This window comes from Chiloscyllium plagiosum, chromosome 8, assembly GCF_004010195.1.
Source record: "Chiloscyllium plagiosum isolate BGI_BamShark_2017 chromosome 8, ASM401019v2, whole genome shotgun sequence".
In the NCBI taxonomy this organism is placed as follows: domain Eukaryota; kingdom Metazoa; phylum Chordata; class Chondrichthyes; order Orectolobiformes; family Hemiscylliidae; genus Chiloscyllium; species Chiloscyllium plagiosum.
The window spans coordinates 85,336,291-85,358,697 of record NC_057717.1 but is presented as its reverse complement, the minus strand read 5'-3'; the positions used below and the strand labels follow the sequence as shown (position 1 = coordinate 85,358,697).

General features: G+C 40.7%; 2 protein-coding genes across 10 annotated transcripts in view; one reads left to right on the top strand and one right to left on the bottom strand.

The window, feature by feature from the left end:
• Positions 1-16,045, top strand: part of LOC122552151 (kinetochore-associated protein DSN1 homolog) — a 32,133-nt gene extending 16,088 nt beyond the window's left edge. The window contains exons 6-13 of one of the 3 annotated variants that reach the window (XM_043694662.1): positions 280-352; positions 4,010-4,097; positions 4,873-4,932; positions 8,176-8,247; positions 9,127-9,271; positions 10,481-10,568; positions 10,946-11,052; positions 12,058-16,045. In XM_043694662.1, the coding sequence (XP_043550597.1) occupies positions 280-352; positions 4,010-4,097; positions 4,873-4,932; positions 8,176-8,247; positions 9,127-9,271; positions 10,481-10,568; positions 10,946-11,013 (594 nt within the window). In that variant the 3' untranslated portion in view covers positions 11,014-11,052; positions 12,058-16,045. The other 2 variants (XM_043694661.1, XM_043694659.1) reach the window with 2 other exon arrangements.
• Positions 16,046-18,568: 2,523 nt separating this feature from the next.
• The window catches only part of LOC122552150 (pre-B-cell leukemia transcription factor 3-like), a 593,793-nt gene continuing 589,954 nt past the window's right edge, over positions 18,569-22,407 (bottom strand). For all 7 annotated transcript variants that reach the window (XM_043694653.1, XM_043694652.1, XM_043694655.1 and 4 more), the window contains one exon: positions 18,569-18,661. In XM_043694653.1, coding sequence (XP_043550588.1) covers positions 18,569-18,661 — 93 coding nt within the window. The remainder of the gene's footprint in view (positions 18,662-22,407) is intronic.

The following is a 22,407-nucleotide window of genomic DNA, read 5'->3' as shown; positions in this document are numbered from 1 at the left end:
GACCCTATTAGATGATAATACCCTGCCTTGCAGTTATGTGGAAGGTCACCTTAAACTCGAGGAGCATGGATTATCTTGAATGCTTTTTTGTGGGAAAGGTCTTAGCAAACACCTTGTCATGCAGGAAAACAGAAGCTCGTGACTAATTTTGAGCCATGAGCACAGGCTTAACTGAAATGCCATTCGGCATCCATACACTTACTGTAAAGAGCTTTTTTGCCTTTAGTTGATTTTTTTTAGATGGATATATGTAAAACTGTTCCTGTTTCTGTTTCTCAGTATACTTTGCAAAAGCTGCAACGCTCCTCGGAAGCACAAGAGGCCTTCAGTCTGGAAGCCTTTCAAAATCACGGTTAGTCATCTCTAATATATTCTCCAAGCTAAGCTTCTGTTCTTGCTCAGTTAAGTTGATCACCCGTATGTCGACTTGTACTGTATTTGGTAAGGCAACACTATCGTCTGCAATTGCCTGGCACTTCCATTGGTTTTTGCCGCCATTCTATTCTCTAGTTCCTGAGGTTCTGCTCCCAAGGTAAGACACTTGCTTGTCTGAAGGTTAAATCAGCAGCTGCTTCTTGCATCACTGGGATAATGGCATAGTAAGAAGCATGAGGCAAAAAGTTCCACAGATCCTCTTCCTGTCTGGTTAAACTTCAGCACTGTAGCCTGTACAGACCATAAGACAAGAAGAAATAGGAACAGGAGTAGGCCATTCAGCGCTCGAGCCTGCTGTGCTGTTCCATAGGATCCTGTCTGATCTGACATTCCATACATGCATTTTCCTGCCCTTCTCCCCATATCTTTGATTCTCCTATTGGTCAAGAATTCCTCTATCTCAGCCTTAAATATATGCAAGGAATCTGCTCCCACAGCTCTGTGGCAAGGAGATCCAAAGATGTTTAAACCATCTGAGAGCAGAAATTTCAGTTTGAGAGTTTTAAATTGGCACCCATAATTCTGAGACAATGCCTTCTTGTCCTAGGATCTTCCATGAGGGCAACACCCGCTTAAGAATTCTATATGTTTCAATAAGATCATCTGCCTTTCTTAAATTCCAATGATTAGAGTCCCAACCTGTTTAAACTTTGATTATAAGACAGTCCCTCCATATTGGGGATCATCCAAGTGAACCTTCTCTGAACTACCTCCAATAAAATAATATTTTTACAGAAGGGTGCCAAGCTGCTCACACTATTCCAGATGTGGTCCCACCAGCACCTTGTATAGGTGCAGTAAGACTTACCTACTGTTAGGCTCCAATTCTCTTGGAATAAGGGTCAACATTACATTAGCCTTCCTGCCTCCTGGCTGCATCTGAGTGCTAGCTTTCTGTGTTTCTTGCGCAAGTACCCTTAATCCCTTTGTGTTGCAGCTTTCTCCATTTAAATAGTACTCTGTTCTTTTGTTCTCCCTTCCAAAATGAACAACTTCACATTTTCGCACATTATACTCCATTTGCTAACTATTTTGACCACTTAAATAACCTATCAACATCTCAAATCAGTTGAAGCTGGTGGAGAAGGGTGGTTAATGTCCACTATTCCACAGAATCTAGACCTCCGATCTGAATTGTGCTGTACTTTTCCATCCCCACAACAAAATAATTTTCAATACTACATCCTGTTGGTGATATAAGAAAGTTTCCCTTCTGTCTCTGCTTTTGCTGAGGTGAACAGTCAGAGTTATCCGGCTTCAGATGGTGGAAAAGAGCTTTTTGGTTTTTCCCTTCCAGAGCAGTGAACAGTTGAAGTGTGTGTGATGTTTTCAAGTCCATGGCCTTGCCCTTTGAACTTCTCTAACTTCCTTCAGCCTGACAATCCTTAGCACTTCTATCACTCCTTTGTACCAATGGTGACTATGCTTTCAGCTGCTTTGACTCTGAAATTCCCTCCCCAATTATTTCTCTTTTCTCTCCTTCATTTAACATGCTGCCTAATACCCAGATGCCTCTTTGATCAAGTGTTTGCTTATCTGCCTAGGTATCTACGTTCTGTGGATTTTTGTTCAATTTTTCTTAGATGTTTAGCAGTCTGATTAAGTGCCTTGAGACATTTTGCTTTGTGAGGAGCTGAAATCAAATGTTACAACAAGCTTCTGTCTTTATGAGTAGTGTTGAGCAGGGAGTGCAGTAACTTGGCTCATCTTCCACCTCTGTATGATCTGAGGCTCCAAAGCTAATCTGTCTGTCTAACTATGTACCTGAACATATGAAGAACTGCATAGAATCGGACAGTGCCTCAGAATCTAGGTACTGAAGGTAGACCAAAATACAGTATTGGGAATTGACTCAATATCCATTTTAATTACCAGCTTTTGTAAATCTGAGGTTTTAACTCTGTACAGACTTATTTAATTCTGCCACAAAGCCTTAAAAAGGTTGCAATGTGAACTGAACTTGACCACAGAGCCAGCACAATTTATAGAATTAATAGTTTTGCCAAATATCTGAAGAAGGAGTCAGATACTCATTAAAATACAAACATTCTGTGACCTTTGTTCACCTGTTTGGCAGCTTTCACAATGAAAGTTAGTTTAGTTGGCTGAGGTGATGGCAGCAACTTCCTGTCCTGATTCCTTGAATCTAATCCTGCATGATGAAGCACCTCTGTGGGCATCTTTATCATTCTGATTCTTTTCAAATCTGAATGTCTGCCTAAATTATTTCTTTGAGAGATTGTCGAGCTTGGTGACTCGAGAGATAAGCTGCTGTTTAGATCTATATTAGCGTTGCCAACATAAGCAATGCGTTTTCCATGCACTCAGGTGCTCGCTGTACTTATGAGTGGTTTATTACGGATTCTACTTGGTCTCTAACTTCCACACTCTCTTCTGAAGACACGGAGAGCTTGTGTAGTGAAATAAACATCCTGTTTCTGCCCTGGAGGTGCTGCCATATTTTCTGAAGATGATCAGAAAGATTTGCCTTTACAGTGAGTCTTACAATATCTGATACCTTTTCACAATGTCCAATACCTTTTCACAACCAATGAAGGCTTTTTCAATAATAGTTGCTGTGGTGGTGCAAACAAGTCAACAACACGTTTGCATTCAGCAAGCTCCACAGCAAAGAGTGTAAATTGTGTCTTTGTAATATTGATTGACCAGAATCTTGGGAATAAACTCCCCTGCCGACCTTTGGAAATAGTGCTATGGGATCATGTATGTCCAATGTCAGTTACCTGCTGCAACATGCTGTTATCTATGCAACATCTGCACTGGAATGTGCAACAGTGATCATGGAATAGATCATAGAATCCCTACATTGTGGAAACAGGCTCTTCAGCCCAACAAGTCTACACCGAACCTCTGAAGAGTATCCCACCTAACCCCATTCCCTTACCCTATTACTCTACATTTACCCCTAACTAACACATCCCTGAACACTATGGGCATTTTAGCGTGGCCAATTCACCCAACCTGCACATCTTTGGATTGTGGGAGGAAGCCAGAGCACCTAGAGAAAACCCACTCAGACACGGGGAGAATGCACAAACTCCACAGTCGCTCAAGGCTGGAATCGAACCCATGTTCCTGTGCTGAGAGGGAGCAGTGCTGACAAGGGTTAGCTGTGCAGCATCTACAGTGGAACATGTAACAGTGTTAACTGTTTGTGCATTTTCCTCTGGTAAACTGGTGCAACTTCTAAAGTTCGAAAACAAAACAAAACCGCACCTACCTTAAATGGCTTCCCATCTGACATTGGACTTTTATTGTTAAGCAGAAGTATTAAACAATAAAGTGAATAGTCTTAGTAATATAATAGTCATTAGTAAGCTCGTTGTGAAGTGGCAGATAATAAATAGCTCACAACTGCTACATTAAACTGAATTTAAGCACTTTATACATAAGCATTTCCTTGCTTTATCACCATCTAGAGAGTCCATCCAGTAAAATGCCTGTTCTTTAACTGCATTTCCTAACGATACAGCCGGATTAGGAAGGTATTGTGCAACCTGTTCGATAGCGTGATGTTTTTCCCTGCTTGATCCTTTATTGTTTGTACCTGCAGCTTCTGATATTTCCAATGATATTAAACGCATTGTTGAGACTATGAAACTAGATGGGACTCTGAGGCAATGCACAGAGAAACCAGACGAGTAAGTGATCTAAGTAAAGAGGCAAGTGTTCAAATATTCGCCACTTCTTTTGGAGAGTTCAAGTTAATAATTCTTGTAGTTTTTGTATGCGGTGTAAGTTTATGTGGCTTTATACATAATTTCCTTACTTTGTTTCCCAACTGAGAACTCGTACTGGAAATCTGCACTCAGCCACAGTCTCTGCTTCTTGGTGACCACCTGCTGGGGAGACCCAACATGACTCAGCATAGGGAAATGGCAGGCTGAATGGGGTAATCTGAATGTCAACCTGCCTGTGCTGCAAGTTTGCTGCATCTCAGCATCATAACTGCGTGTGTGAATCCTACAACACAAACCCTCCCCACATTAATAAATACCCAGAGAACTCCAACTGCTTTCACTGTCTGACCCCCAAAGACATGACACCATTGAATGGCATTGGTCTATGTAATTCCCGACAGTGCAATTACTGCCTCCTTCAACTTGTTCTGACTCATAAAGCCTAAGTGCATTCAAAGTTAAAAATCACACAACACCAGGTTATAGTCCAACAGGTATAATTGAAGCACACTAGCTTTCAGAGCGTTGCTCCTTCATCAGGTGTGAAAGCTAGTGTGCTTCCAATTAAACCTGTTGGACTATAACCTGGTGTTGTGTGATTTTTAACTTTGTACACCCCAGTCCAACACCGGCATCTCCAAATCATAAGTGCATTCAAGAGTGTGATTTCAATAAACTGTGGTGACCATCTGTGGTGTACCTCTGCCAGTCTTTATTTATGGTGTCTATTTTCCAGCGTTCTTCTCAATTCAGAAACGGAGATGCTGATGAAGCAGCTAAAGGATGGCATTTCCAGGTAGGCTACCCCATCTTCTCATTTCATATTAAAATTTATTATCGCAGAGAATTTAAAATGATCTCTTTGCTTAGTAGGTTGTCTTAAAAACTCAGAGTTCTCACTGGTCCATGACTCAGTTTATTCAGAAAGTTGCAGGTTCAGTATCCCTTCTGGGAACTAAACAAGCCAGTTCAGGATAGCATCTAATGCAGTTGCCAGGGTGCACCGACTGTGAGAGATGTTAAGTTCAGGCTCTCTCTTTTCTCTCAGGTAAATGTAAAATGTCCCATGGTACTTTCAGTGAAGTGCAGTCGATTCATGTCCAACATTCTGGCCAGTATTTATGCTTTGATTAACATCACAGGAACCAATTTTTTTTCCCTTTAAGTCATTCACCACATTCCCCTTCATGCCAAACCGTTTCCCACTGACTCCCTTTCAAGACTGGGAAATTGCAGTAACCCCACGGTGAGAACGCTGGTGCCGAGGAGGTAAATCTCAGTATGGCAGGGGAAGTGAAGTGTTTCATTTTCATAAGTTTAATCTGCATTGGTTATTTTGGAGCTGAAATCAGATATCTTGGATTGATCAGTTAGGCCACGGCTATCATATGGAAGAAGTGAGGATGGAAAGGGTCCCTGCAGCTTTTAATGTTCACTCTGAGCTCTGCAGCCACCGTTGTCTCAGAGCTTGTGATCCCTGAATCTTAATATACTTAAAAATATTTTCTAAAGAGTTTTGGAATGTCCTGAGAACATTAAAAGCAGAAGATAAATCAGAGTTTTTCCTTTAAACATCCTCTGCATTTTTTTTCTGAACTGGTGAAATGAGTTTGCAAATCACAGCTCTGTGCAGTGTGCTGCAGCTTCATATACACAGCTTTCCAAGACTAAGCTGGACACCATATCAAAGCAGGACTGGAGAGCTCAAAGTTACTGCCAGATGCAGTGTTATACCAAGTCATCAGTGCCATTCTGTTCCTACTGGGGGTGCTGTTTGCCTTTAACAAGAAAACAGTTACAGCCCTATTACTCTCACAAACAGTACAAATTTGGAAAGTCTGTCAGTAAAAGAGCTCCCTAACGTGTGTGATTTTTAGATTCCCTACAGTGCGGAAACAGCCCTTTGGCCCAACCAATCCACACCGACCCTCCGAAGAGTAACCCAACCAGACCCATTTCCCTCTGACCAGCACCTAGCACAAGGGGCAATTTAGCATGGCCAATTCACCTGACCTGCACATCTTTGGACTGTGGGAGGAAACTGGAGCACCCGGAGAAAACCCATGCAGACAATGTGCAAACTCCACACAGATGGAATCGAACCTGGGACCCTGGCACTGTGAGGTAGCAGTGCTAACCACTGAGCCACCATACCGCACTAAATATTTCTGCATTTTAAGTTCTTCCCTCAACTTCAGGCAGCTTGTCTTACCTGTTGGAATGTGGGACCATGAATGCAGATATCTGTGTACCTAACTCATGAAATTATTCTTCACATAAGGAGAGAAACCAAGCAGGGCACTAAACCCAAGCTTCCAGAACTGAGGATTGACCTCAGAGAGAGTGGAGGATCGGGAGACAGTTCAGCATCTGGTGCTGTCATAAAGGAAAATGAATTGCAATGAAATCAGAGTCAAACTGGTCAGATGATGTGTTAATAATAGCAGTAACTAGATTTACATTGGAAAAATTTGACATTAATATTAAACTCCATAGTGTGTTATATTAGAGGTTTGAGAAGTGGCAGTTTGTCTCATATAAACATAGAAAATAGGAGCAAGAGTATGCCATTCGGCCCTTTGCATCAGTTCCGCTGTTTGTTATTATTATGCTTGATCATCCATTTCAATAGCCTGATCCTGCTTTCCCCCAATCCTTTGATCCCTTTAGTCCCAAATGTTATCCAGCTCCTTGAAATTCTGCAATGTTTTGGCTTTGACTGTCTTCAGTGAGAGCACATTCCACGGGTTCACCATTCTCTGGGTGAAGAGATTTCCCCGCCTCTCAGTCCGAAATGGTATACGCCATATCCCTAGTCTGTGACCCTTTGTTCTGAACTCTCTGGTAGATGTTGACCTGAGTAGCTTGTCTCAGACTCAGAAGGCTGTATCCCTACTGAACTCCAAACAAAATCCAAAACAAAAGCTGACTCTTGACAGACATAAACCGAGGCATGTGGTTTCCCGTAAACTAAACAGTTACCTCAAGCCATGTTACTTCTAAGAAGTCTATCTTATTAAAAAAAAACTCATTGTGAACCGAATCCTGTAGAACAACATTGATGATGAAGCATCTTCACAACAATAGCTACTTGTGTATAACATTTTATGAACATAACTTGATATTAGCTATTCCAGAATGTGGAAGTTAAATTTGTATATGTGGTTTATCTAATCCTGCAATAATATTTTGTTGAAACAGTTTATGTCAAAGGATTGAATCTGGGATCCTAAATTACTCTAGTCATTGAGTCTTTTGGAACAGGATGATCTTGGGTACAACCCTTTATCTAAGTTTGCTGGTCCCAGCTGTGTATTGGGTGCAATGTGATTCACCCCCTGAGGTAATTTAATTGTAGGTGTTCTGCTGTGCGCTTCTTCCACCAACTGCCTCTTTGATGGGCTGTGTACTTGCTGTCAGTAAGGAAGGTCAAATCCCACATTTTGGTGATAGGATGGTCAAACCTGGATTTCCAAATGGGCAGATTTGAGGGAGCATGGTCTCTGTCTGTAACTATAAAGCAGATTTGATTGGAAAAATTCTTGTGAGAAAATCTTGTTTGACTTAGCAATGGGACTTTGTGATAATGTTACAGGGACGTTCACAAAATTAAGTACGCTAACATTACATTCCCTAATGGATAAAATAAACCAGTCGGTGACTGCAAGTTAATATTGCCTCATTGGATGTTGGCCTTTTGTCCTTTCCAGTGGCAGGGAGGAATGTGTATGGGAGGTACAGATGTATTTCTAGTGTCCATCATGATGGGACATTGGTTAATGAAGGCCATCTTATTATAATGGGACAAGGGATTCACATGGGAGTTGGTGGCATTAAAAAAAGAGCACGAGAGAGAGGATTAGAATGACCTGCCTTTTAAAGATCAAGGTGGGGTGAACTGTAACATACCTCGTGATAACAGCTGTTCAGCCTTTCTGAATTAGCATCCCTTGGCATATGGCTCTGGCAGCAATACCTTCAGGGGAAGGAAAATATTAACAATGCCAACTCTCATGCTACGCTGCTGTTTCTGTTGCAGATTAAATGTTGAGTGCAAAGCTTGGGACCAGCTTCTGGAAGTCTATCGCCAAAAAGCAGAACATGCAGCTGAGTAAGTTCCTGATTGATTTCTTTCTTGGTCAGTCAGGTTTCTGGTCCATTGGAACCATCTCAATATGAGTCTATCTCGCATCAAACCAATGCAAACTGTACAAGGAATACACACTCATCCCGACAGCAAGATCATATGATTGAGCCCACTTCACCCACCTTCATTTGCTCTCCTTGCTCACTTTTCCAGAACACTCTGATGTTCTTTAAATGCAAGCTGGAGCTGTGCACATGAGGGGCGCAACCGTTCAGTTTCACATCTGTGATGCTTGGAAGGGGAGATAAGTTAGGAGTTCTACTGCAGTTGCTATCCAGAAAGTGCAAAGTTTTAACATTGCATTTATGCTCTTTTTCCTTCGGTCCAACAGCCTAATGCTTGCTGTGTCTGAGTTTGTAGTTCGTTTAGGTGATGGATAATCCAGTACAGAAGCCACTGATTTCATAAAGGGGAGGAAACAATGTTATTTCAATTAGAATTTTAGTGGTGAAATGCTCAGTTAATTAACAAGTGGCTAAGATTTTGGAGCAAATCCATAACAGATACAATGAACGGAGAAATAGAGATTGTGAAGAAATCTTGTAAGTGCAGTTAAGTAATTTCTCATGTATTGTCCAAATGCAAGTTTATTACTTGTGCACCAACAATATGATAATCTTTTTTGCAACTGAAATAGTTCTTACAGCCTGGTTCTGTGCAGACCTGGGGTAATCACACTAACCCTGTATAGATGTTGCCCCTCTGGCTGACAGAAGAGGCTCTTCCCTGATATTTTGAACACACTTTCTTTGAGATGGTTCCCAGAATGTATAGTGGAAAAAATTCCCAACCTCCATCTGGAGAGTTTCTAACTCTCTAATTTTCTAACTTTACTCATTTCAGAGATTTGGAGAAAGCAAAAGTTGCTGGAGGGGCATTTGAACCAATCACTTTGGAGAATTCTCAGATAAATGTAATTAGGACAAGACCTGACTACCAGAATTTTCTGGATGAGGATGTGTCTGTTCTCCAGAATATGGAATGTATAGTGAGTACATAGTACAGAAATTTTGGGAATGGGGACATGTTTTGCTGTGGGGAGGTGCAACGATACATCTTGGTTTGGAAGGCAATCATAATAGTTTGCAGATTATGCATAATCTAAATGAGCAGAAAAGATATCTGACCTTAATGATGAAAGGTGCGTGATCTATATACACCAATGTCGTTTTTTTCAGAGATTTTGGCTTTGAAGTTAATGGCATATGGATATGAGTCTATTTTAATGAAAGGGCTTAAAAATTAACTAGGTCAATCTTCCCAGAGCCATGATTTTAACATTGTGTGTGTCTCCGGTATGTTAAATAAAGTTTGTTTACCCTATTGGTGGTTACAACTAAAAAGAGAATGCATTAGGCCATTAGCTTCACAGAATCCTTTTGCTTAAACTTAAATCAAATGCTTTTTAATTCATTTGGAAGGAGACTTGATTGAAGTCAGATGCAAATATAGTCACACCCAGAAAAGGAGATTGTTCAGAGCAATTAAGGAAATAAATTACCTCAGTGAAAGGGTAGTTTGTAAAACTTGCAGATCAGGAGTGCTTAGTTAGAAACCAGGTTAGTAAAAAGCTGAGAAAGTCTAAGCACTCAGTTGAGTGATGATTCTAGTGAAAAGCCTTATCAGCTCACAAGACTGGAACTGAAGAAAACAGAAAAAATGTTTTAAGTCAAACCAACAAATGGTGTTGGGGAGTAAATGGGATATTGTTTTACCATATTTTTTGGACCTTTCAATCTGTGCTATAACGTCTTTCTTTTGAGTGATGCGCTTTTTTTTATTGTTTCAAAGTTTCACCTGTTTCAATGAGAAGCAATCATGTTTTCAAAACATGGTTGCCAAACTCCGCCGTCGCACTCACCCCCACACTCCACCGTCACCCACACCCCCACACTCCGCCGTCACCCACACACCCCACACTCCGCTGTCACCCACACCCCCACACCCCGACGTCACCCACACCCATCGCCCTCACCCCCACACTGCGCCGTCGCCCTCACCCCCACACTGTCACTCCTTTATTTCTCCATGTATAAAATAAACAGCCAGAGGTTTATGTTGATTGCTGCTGGACTAAGCTGTTGAGTTTGTGATTTAAAAGCCACTGTGTAATTGCACTCTGCGTGATGTTGGAAATGGTGTTTTTTTGAATTGAGTGATGTTCCATGATGTAGAGCTGATTTGTGATCTCTTATAGATGGACCAGCTGCAACTAACCATGAACTTGATTACTCGAGCCAAACAGGAATGGGATTCCTGTCTGAAAAATATATCCGAAGAACTGGGTGCGTTTCTTCACTTTGTGTCCTGCAAACAGTTAGGCCTCCATGTTAATTCTGAGCCCTCCCCCGAAGCACAGCAGGCTTCTGCCACTCAACAGGATTCCTTTCGTCAGAGAGGACTTAGGTTGAGGAAGCAAAATCTTTCAGGCTCTTCTAAGCATCTCTCATTCTGCTGCAGAACAGCATTGAGCGGTGGAATCACCTGCTGTTTGAGGTTTGACTGAGATGATATTCAGCTGAAATCATCACAGACTGTCTGAGGTTTTCAATGCATCGTAAATATTAGGATTAATAGCTGTAACATGAATGCTGAGCTTGATTGGTCATTGATTTGAGAACATTTCTCCTGTTTTTCTAGCTGAGTTTTTCTTTCTCTGCAGCATCCAGAACATTCAAAGGACTGGAAGAATGTCCGGTACAGAAATTCCTAACAGCTACCAAGGAGTAGTGAAGAGAACTGCGGTGATTGTTATTGGGTTGAGAGGAGGTCTTCTCATTGGACTTTTGATGCCTGTGGCAGTGACCTGCAAGACACTGTACTCACCTGGACTCTGCTCAGGATCTCACCTGAGATTTTAACACTCTCTGCACCTTGTGCTGGCATTTGAGGCTAGTCATATGTTCTACTCCTCATCCCCCAGTTTCGAGTTCAGCAGTGAAAGGCAGCTCTTGCCCAGTCCAGTTTTTAGTTTTACAGATCCTAAGCAGGTGGTGAGTGATTTCGGAGGCATCAGGGCAGCTCTTGTAGTGTGGCTGTACAGGAACATCAGGTAGGCACAGGTCCTTGCTCACCTGTGAAATCTCTGGTAGATTATCCTGCTGAGGCTTGCTGACTAGGCTTCTGTTGAGAATGATCATTTGGGAACAAAATGTGAAAGAGCTGTGGGAGCTTTTGACACAGTGTATCAATGTATTTGTGGCAGCAGGAGGTCAGAAAGAGACTGGATTGATGTGATGTGATTAAATGAGTTGAAATCTGATGGAAAGCCGGCCTCCAGTGGCAATGTATATGGGTTTTGGTAACCAAATTCCAGGGCAGCTGCTACCATTTTGAAGTGATGTGGCCCAATGATCTTGTGAAAATCCACAGCATCCTTTTGCAGAACTGGAAATGAATGGTTTTGCAAATGAATGGAAAAAACTTGTGAGCACCCTTTGTCTGTTCTTTCACTGTGTGCGCTCCTTCCTGGCAATGCATCTATACATAGTCCCACAGGTCTCACTGCAGGAGAGAGTGCATGTTGATAGTTAGAGTCTTTCGTCTAAGGTTTTTATGCATCGTAAATATTAGGATTAACAGCTGTAACATGAATGCTGAGCTTGATTGGTCATTGATTTTAGAACATTTCTCCTGTTTTTCTAGCTGAGTTTTTCTTTTTCTGCAGCATCCAGAACATTCAAAGGACTGGAAGAATGTCCGGTACAGAAATTCCTAACAGCTACCAAGGAGTAGTGAAGAGAACTGCGGTGATTGTTATTGGGTTGAGAGGAGGTCTTCTCATTGGAGACCTGTTGGTGTCCTGTTATGAAGGTGACTGTAGTGATGGATCTAATTTAGCTGAGAACACGTGGTTTGCCTGAATCTCAGCTAAACTCAAAACTGAACAGGAGTAGAAACTGTAATCCCCTCTACTTAACTTTCAATTTTAATTCTGCAGAATTATGGAATTACATTTTAACGTCAGTATTATGCTATGTTTTGTGCTTGTTATTTACAATAACAAATTTGAACCATTTCTGGAAGGTAATTTTCATCACTTGTTTAATCATTTTCATTGTTAAATAGTGAATGTTTTCTGAGCGCTAAGCTTTGAATGTAAAAATAGTTACAATTTCAGAATAAATCTGACATCAGTTGCTGGATTGTTCTTTGATGAGAAACATGGGAGGATTCCACATCCACATGGTCCTTCGGAACCTGGTTTGCTCACCTGATGTGAAAATCAGTATGCACATTATAGAAATGAAACGACGAGATACTTGCCCAAGAATTCTCACTTGTGTTAACATTAAGCAACTATGGCTTCCATCTGTCCCTGTCTCTTATTAGCTGAAGATTATTGGCCATTTCTATTGTCCATATTTTCATTGGGGTGGGGGGGGGGAAATGAGGTAGGGATAGGCGAACACAGGTAAGTGTACAATCTGGCTGGTCAATGGGAGAAATGAACCTGGTTGGTAGCTGGGTGTCTGCCAGTCTTAACCACTTCATGACCACGGAATGTTCTTGTCATAATTATGTACTTAATGATTGCAGAGAACCTGAGCTCAAATACTAATGTGGTAGCTTAGGAATTTTAATTGTTTGTTGAGTAATACACAACAGTGAAGTCATCTTGGTGAAACTGACTAATCTGTTAATTGGTTCATTAAATATTCCTTAGAAAATGAATTTATAATAACTCTTAACTGCCCTTTTTGTTGTCATAAAACCACTGCTACATTAAAATCCTGACTGCCATTCAACAAGACCCAGCATCATCATTTTTATTCACTGGGGGTCACTGGCAATTCCAGCATGTGTTGCTCAACCTTCATGGCTTCTTAGAAGGTGCACAGCTGCATTCTAAACTACAGCTATTAGGGAAGGAAGTTCCAGGATTTTGATCCAGTGGCAATGAAATAACAGCAGTTCCAAGTCAGGCTTGGAGTAGTGTTTGCAGGTGGTGGTGTTCCCATATATCTGCTTCCCTTGGTCTTCTAGGTGGTAGAGATACGGAATGGAAGGTGACGTGCCTGAAGTGCTGTGATGAGTTGCAACAGTACATCTTGTAGATAGTGCACGCTGCTGCCACTAAGAATGGGCAAATGTTACTGTTGCCCTGATTCTAAGAATGAATTTAAAATCCATCACCACAGAAGTTTTCACAAGAATAAAGTTTATTTTTACTGATAAAAGAAAAATACCAAATTTCCAGGTCATTACACACACTTCCCTGTATGCTGTTTAAATCACCGTTTGACCGCCCCTTAGTCTGGGTCTTATAATCAGCAGGTGTTTGTGTGTTATACTGGTACCAGCTGAGTAGCTAATTGATTCTAACATTTCTTCTTTCTCATCATCCTTTTATGGAAAAAACATTTTTTTACATTTTAATGTTTTAAAAATTATTGGTGTATTTTTTTCCTTGTATATTTTAAATCCTCAGAGTGAGTGAGACATTGCAGAATTTACAGATTCCTGTTGTCAGGGAACCTTTAGATTTGAATGCTGTTATGCAACCATTAACTGGCGTTTGGTAATGTAAAGCAGGTTTCAGTTTATTCATGAACATTCAATTCTAGTAAGAAACTGACTTAAAATCTGCATATTGTTAACCTGCAAGAATCACTTCTCTAGCATAGTTCTTGCTGCTAATTGTTTCTCATTTCCCCAGGGAGGCCATGTATATGCTTACCCAGCAACATGGAATGTCCTCGTCTTTAAATCAGTAAACCTGTTTGTGAACCTGGCCTGCTCCTTACCAATTTTCCTTCATTTCCTATTGCTGAATAGGTAAGATCAGTATTGATGAGATATTTAATTTGTCCAGCCGCAATTAGCCATTTCTAATAAGTATGAGGACGGGAAAGAAATAACCTGTGAAATGACTGTCGAGGACAGATGGTTAAATTACAGAAATTACAAGATGATAGGAAGGGAGACAAAAATGAGAAATAAAAACCATGTGGCACAGTGAATAATTGATGGTGAATCAGTATAAGGTGCAGCATGGAACAGGAATAAAATTAAGCAAGCTCCAAATGGCCTGGGTTTTATTCAGACAAAGGCAGGTGGGCACAACTTTTATGGTGGTTTGGGGGGGGGGGTGATGCTATTCCCAAGCATCAACTGGACTTTCCTCTATTCCCTGGAACCATGAGACCAGTCCTGAAGCCATCACCACTATACCCCATGAGCTGGCAAGTTCCAGAATGTGCTTAAAGAAATGCAAGGTATAATCACTTTGCTGTGTAGAAAAAACTATAACTGAAATCCACAGCAGTTCTGGTTTGTGGCAAAACAAATGTTTTATTCTGTTTTGAATTAACCAATACAAATAAAAACGCAATACATTGTTTTCTTAACTTTTTTGCAAAAGTTATCAAGCTGTTTACACGGTATCTAGTTTTTGCCATGGCATGAACCCTTTCCAGTAACTGAAAATGACCCACCGTGCTCACAGTTATTTCCTAAAAAATTTAAAAGCAAATTTATACATTTTAAATGTTTAATACAGTAGACTTCTATTTAAACAGATGTATTAGCCCACCTATTTGCAACTGTTATTCTATCATTGTTGAAAATAAATGGTTCACTGAGATTTCAAAAAGTCTGATGTCTTTGTTTTTAACAATGCATCTTAATTTCCTGTTAGTAGCTATTACCTAGTTTTGATTTGGAATTTTTTGCTTAAGAGAGCTTTTGAAGTGTGAGGAACTTGATTTTGGGGTATCTATTAACTGCAAATATAATTAGTGACTCATCTTGCCCACATTGATTTCTATTATGTTTTTTTAATGTGACTTAGTAACATTGTTGTAAACATTGATCAATAATTGACAGTATATAATTACTGCTGTACAAGTCCCTCAGTATGACCAGACTCAATAAAAGATTCCATGTAGGACAAAACTTCAAAAAAAAATTCCTGGAGGGAAAGAAATGCAAATTTGATTTTCAAATTAAATGTTTTATAAACTGTAACTAAGATTTGATTTATTTAGAACATCTCTGCATTTATTCCCATCCCCCAAAAATGCAAATTGTAAGTGCAGGATGAAGAAGGAGAGTCATTCAGGAGTTAGTAACCTTACATGATAGTGAAATTTGCATTACATCGACTGGTAATAATGGTACAGGTAGACAACCCTTTATCCGAAATCCGAAAAGCTCAGAAATCTGAAGGTTTTCTCGTGAGGTTTTTTTCTCATTAACAAGGCTACTTGGTGTGCAAACAGTTAACCCAACTCTACACCCACTCATTGTGTCACTCTGGGAGGACATGGCCCAGCACCGGCAGGCCTCTATTCTGTCTCAATAGTGAGTTTGATTTTTTTTAAGGTTAGATTTTTTTTAAATTTCACCGTCAAACTGTCACTTATTCTGAAATTCAAACAATTCCAAAAACCAGCTGGACCAGAGCGTTTTTGATACAGGATTGTGTACCTGTATTAACAACACTGCTTTTACAATGTGTATATCCCCCGACAAATTATTCCCTAAACCAAGTAATTTGAGTTACGAACCTTAATTTGTTTTTATAGCTTTGTTTAAAAAAATTCAAAGATAAATTTCATGATTAAAATAGGTTTCTTAAAAGAATGTGTACATATTTATCCTTCTGGTTCCATCTGAATAAACAGAAACCTCTTGTACTGAATGTTGACTTAAGCGAATGGATTACAGATTAAAGGAGCTTTATGGTGCTTCACTCATCCAGAATGAACCAAAATGACCAAGACCGTAGGACCCTTTCCATATCGACAGATAGTTTGAAAAGATCATGCCAGTGTTGGCCACTGATCACAATGCTGTAACACAGTAGCTGTGCAGAATGGATCCAGAATGTTTGTAAGTTCAAATATTATTTGAAATTTTGGTCCTATCTACTGGTAGCTCAACAAGTTAAAATAGCATCTTATACCACGGTCCAAAGTGATAGTACTGAGATGGGAAATCTGCACTCGTGGTTATCAGCTGCAACAGGCCAAAGTCACATACACATTAGGTTTTCACTTGAATTTTTATACAAATTTTCTACTTGTCAGATCAATGAAAGATTAAAAAAACTAGAGACTATTGTTGCTTAAAGTTGGACATTTTTAAGGGAGCAACTAATTTGTTCTTTTGTTCATTTTCCAAAAATCGTAGATTTGTTTCTGAGCAAGCTGCCCTGTAGTTTCAGAAATTTTCCACAGGATGATCTTCAGAAACCTTTTCTATAACTCCCAAATCCAAACTGCACACAGATCATCTTGGATTAATGCACATTAACAGCAGCCTGAAGCTCCACTGGGACTGAATACATTCATAGCAAAACAAATAACATTTAGGGGGCAGGAAGGGGTTCTGTATTGAATGAAATGCTCAGCTCCCACACCTTTTTAAGAAAAGAGCTCAGGAATCTGTCTGGGACAGAGTCCTGTTGAAACTTCAATCAGTCATGTCTTTACATTTACAGTAAGAGTCTGCACACTCCTAGAGTAAAAATTACCTTTGGGATTTAGAATTTTTACAATTACATCAAATTTCAAAAGTTCAAACACCACAACCATCAAGACAGAACGCCAGAAACAGAAGATTAAAAAAGTTAGTAAAGCTGAACTATGTGTACTTTTTGTGTGAGTGTCTGTGTGTTACGGAGATTTTTGGTACAGGCAGTGTAGATTTGGATAGACATTAATTGCACACAGAAGGCAACTACAAAAAGGACTATTTTCAGGAATGTCTCAACTCCAATCTTTTAGACATAGGTTATTTTTGACAGTCTATGCTGAATGATTTATAAAATCCCAAATACAAACATTGGAAAGTGCCAGTCCTGAGCACAGACCATTCCTGCAGTCCGACATCACTTAATTAAAGTAAACTTTCCCAGCATTTCAAACTGAATTTATTTTCTAGTTACCAGACTGGAAGACTTCCTCATCCCTACTGGATAATTTAATGTCTTCCACCACTGTTAATTCTATTGGACTATTTCGTTCTATATTCTGGTTCCAAGAGTCGTCCAATAATGTTTTTCTGCATTTAAAACAATCCAGTAACTTCTGCAATTTTGAAACACAGGAGTTTACATAAAATGCTGTACTAACTTGGCCTCATCAGAAAAGCAGATTTCTGATAAAAGAGTAACTAAGGGTTGGAACTACAGAGTACATAAGATCACAATAACTAACAAAAATCTATTATCCATTATTCCTATTTTTCTTTACATATTGAATTTCAGTTTTAAGAAAAAGTTAATAAAGGGCTTTGGCCATTGTTAACATTCACACTGTGCTGAACAGTGCAGAATAGTATCAGCTATCACCAGGCACAGTGCTACCTCACTGCCCCAACGTCAAAATTATACAGGCAAGCATAGACCAGGTCTGAGTCAGCCCAGTCATCAACAGATGTTTTCCACAGGGTGACTGAGGTCCATCCTTTGCACAATGATTTTTTATTTAAACACAGTGCTCCATTTTGCCAAGCATTCTATTTATATTCCTGAAATACCTGTTTTTAATGCAGTGGTGCCTATTTCATCCACTGCTGACAGGTTTGAAGAGGAAGTGGTAGAAAGTCAGCCCTGAGAAATATTTAGTTTGATTCCGAGCAAAATTCAGAGCTGCTCTGTACTTTTCTGAAAACCAATACTAACTTCTAGTCGGACACTAAAGACTAACACATCGTTAGCAAAAGAAAAGTCAGTCTGCATTAGTTAAGTAGACCTGCATACCCTAACACAATCACATGGTCAGTGTAGGGCTCAATGTCTGTTTCTGCAGTCATTTCAACTTACATAAAACACAGCTAAATGCCTGTTCACTTCAGAGCAGGAACTTTAAAAGCAGTAATACCTTGGGTTTCATTTTCATGCATCAATCTTAGTGAACTGTTTTCCTAATACAGCTGACCATGAAGCTTAATTAAAACTTGTACATTGCAACACTGGTAGAGGTTGAATGACTGGGATAAAATTGACAAACATAAGGTGATGGTTAAAGTATGAGTGTAAATCTAGAGTATATTGCTGCGAGGTAGTGTGTAAGCACTGTAACCTAAACAGGAAGCATTCCTCTATTGGTTTTAAAGGGTTTTACAGTGAGGTAATTGGCTGCACTCTGTTGTGTGAAAAATGTATAAATACCTTTTCTTGTCCTACTATATTTACATTTAGGTGGCAGGGAGCTTCTACCCAAGAAAGAATCCCAATGACCCTTTCAATGAAATAAGGTTGGAAATCAAGTCCTTCGCATTCTATGGTTGAGTGAAATGAAAGCCAGTGGGGTAGTAGGTGATTGCTGGCAGCTCATCAGTTGGAGGTGTCTGAGTTGACACTGCCTGGTCCTCCAGTAGGTGAAGTCACAGAAGATGGGGTAGTAGCATCCTGCCAGCTGCCATTAGCCTGTGAAAAAGAACAGCAAAGTCAAAACATTTTTCATCTGTTCCACTGTATCTAGAGTCACAGCAAGCATCAGTTGTATCTTGTCTCATTTCACTGAAATACTTAGCATTCCATCCATTCTACAAAAAGCTTTTTGGTTTCAAACAAGTCTGCCCACTTTTGTCTGAAACGTCGATTTTCCTGCTCCTCGGATGCTGCCTTGACCTCTTGTGCTTTTTCAGCACCACACTCTCGACCCTCTTCAACACAGTTAGTCCCAGTTCTCTGCAGCACTGGGGTGGGGATGGGTTTTCTCAGATTGTGTTCAGTGGTTGGCAGCGAAGTAATCTCAAGCAATGCAGGAAAGGATTTCTTTCACAGGTCATTGTTAAACCCACCAGCTCCTAAGGTTTGAATGAGTCTGTCAGTCACAAAAAGTTTCCATATGAACTTCACCAAGATCTTGAATTGTTAATAAACTGTCACCTTATATAGCATCTGGGAGTTTTGAGCAATGGGTCTGTAAGTTGAATCAACAGAATATACAATAAATTCCTGTGAAGTCACGACAGAAAGAATTTGATCTTTGTGTCACTCAGTGTGATAAAGGATGAGTAACTCCATACTGTTCTATTGATGTGGTATTCTGAAATAATTCAAATGATTTGACATACATTTGTCTGCTCATGCTGAATGTTTTGTTCTGAACTCTAATAAATATGTTGCAAATAACTCAGATAAACCCAGGGCCAAGGGACAAAATACATTCAATGCCAGCAGACAAGGCATGGTCAGTGACAATGGACAAGGCAGGTTCAGTGATAATGGACAAGGCATATACGGTGCCCAAGGATAATGCTCTTTCTGTGTCAAGGAACAAGGGAGCACTTCCTTTCTGACGAAGAGCTTATGCTCAAAATGCTCCTTGGATGCTGCGTGACCGGCTGTGCTTATCCAGCACCACACTTTTTTGAATCTGATCGTCAGCATCTGCAGCCTTCACATTCTTGTAAGGGGACATTTAGTGTCAATGGACAAGACAAATTTAGTAAAAATGCACCTGTTTACTGCCAGAGCACAAGTCACATCGAGTGACAATGGACAAGATATGCTTAGTGACAATCAATATGGCGTATTTAGTAACAATGGACAAGGTTCACAGTGTCAAAGCACGATGGTTGCACAGTGACAATGGACAAGGTTTACACAGTGACAACAGATAAGTTTCGCACATTGAAAATGGACAAGATTCACACAGTAACAATGCAAAAGGCTCGCACAGTGACAATGGCCAAGGTTTGCAAATGGATAATGGGCAAGGTTTGTACAGTGAGAATAGACAAGGCTAGCACAATGAAAACGGATAAGGTTCGCACAGTGACAATGGACAATGTTCACAAAGTGACAATGGACATGGGTCACATGGTGACAATGGACAAGGCTTGCACAGTGACAAAGGACAAGTTTTGCACAGTGACAACGGACAAGGATTGCACAGTGACAATGAACAAGGTCCGCACAGTGACAATGGGCAAGGTTTGTACAGTGAGAACGGACAAGGTTTACACAGTTACAATGGACAAGATTTGTAAAGTGAGAACAGACAAGGTTCGCAGAGTGACAATGGACAAGGCTTGCACAGTGACAACAGAAAAGGCTCGCACAGAGACAATGAACAATATTTGCACAGTGACAATGGGCAAGGTTTGCAAAGTGACAATGGACAAGGCTCGCAGAGTTACAACAGACAAGCTTCACAGAGTGACAATGTCCAAGATTCCCACAGTGACAATGAGGAAGGTTCGCACAGTGACAATGGACAAGGTTTGTACAGTGAGAACGGACAAGTTTCGCAAAGTGAAAATGGCTAAGGTTCACACAGTGACAAAGGACAAGGTTCGCAAAGTGACATTTGACAACGATCGCACATTGAGAACGGATGAAGTTTGCACAGTGACAATGAAGAAAGTTCACACAGTGACAATGAACAAAGTTCGCATAATGACAAGGGACAAGGTCCACAGAGTGACAATGGACAAGGTGCACACGGTGACAATGGACAAGGTTCCCACAGGGACAATGGACAAGGTTCGCACAGTGACAATGGACAAGGTTCGCACAATAAGACAAGGTTTACACAGTGACAACAGTAATTTCGCACATTGACCACAGACAAGGTTCACACGATGACAATGGAACAGGCTTGCACAGTGACAATGCACAAGGTTCGCACAGTGACAACAGACATGTTTTGCACATTGACCATGGACAAGGTTCACACACTAACAATGCGCAAGGCACGCACAGTGACAATGAACAAGTTTTGCACAGTGAGAACGGCCAAGGCTCGCAGTGACAATGGACAAGGTTTACAAAGTGACAACAGGCAAGTTTCGCACATTGACCACGGACAAGGTTCACACAGTAACAAAAGTCAAGGTTCGTACAGTGATAATGAACAAGGTTCGCACAGTAACAATGGACAAGGTTCGCACAGTGACAATGAATAAGGATCGCACAGTGACAATGGACCAGATTCGCACAGTAACAAGGGAAAAGGTTCACACAGTAATAATGTACAAGGATTGGAAAGTGACATTGGACAATGTTCGCACAGTGAGAACGGACAAAGTTCACACAGTGAGAACGGACAAAGTTCACACAGTGAGAACGGACAAAGTTCACACAGTGACAATGGACAAAGTTCACACAGTGACAATGGACAAGGTTCACACGGTGAGAATGGACAAGGCTCGCACAGTGGCAATGGACTAGATTCGCACAGTGACAACAGACAAGGTTCATACAGTGATCATCGACAAGGTTCGCACAGTGAGAATGGACAAGGTTTACACAGTGACAACAGACAAGTTTAACAAGGTTCATACAGTGATCATGGACAAGGTTCACACAATGAGAACGGACAAGGCTCGCACAGTGACACTGGACAAGGTTAATATAGCAATAATGGAAATAGTTCACGCAGTAACTATGGACAAGGTTTGCACAATGAGAACGGACAAGGACCGCAATGAGCCAATGGACAAGATGCGAACAGTGACAATTGACTTGGTACGCACATTGACAATGGAGCAGGTTCGCACGGTGACAATGGACAAGGTCCGAACAGTGACAAAAGAGAAGGTGTGAACAGTGACAATGGACAAGGTTCACATGGTGACAATGGACAAGGTGCGAACAGTTACAATGGACAAGGTTCGCAAATGGGCAATGTTTGAGCTGTGACAATGAACAAGGTTCATACAGTGACAATGGACAAGACTTGCACAGTCACAATGGACAAGGTTCGCACAGTGACAACGCACAAAGTTCGCACAATGAAAATGGACAAGGTTCACACAGTGAGAATGGACAAGGTTCACACAGTGAGAATGGACAAGGTTCACACAGTGAGAATGGACAAGGTTCGCACAGTGAGAATGGACAAGGTTCGCACAGTGACAATGGACAAGGTCCACACAGTGAGAATGGACAAGGTTCACACAGTGAGAATGGACAAGGTTCACACAGTGACAATGGGCAATGTTTGAACAGTGGCAATTTACAAGGTTCGCACAGTGACAATGGGTAAGATGTGCACAGTGAGAACGGACAAGGTTTGCAGAGTGACAATGGACAAGGTTTACGAAGTTCTGGATCAATGGTGCTGGAAGTGCACAGCAGTTCAGGCAGCATCGAGGAGCTTCAGCAAAATCGACGTTTCAGGCAAAAGCCCTTCATCAGGAATAAAGGCAGTGAGGCTGAAG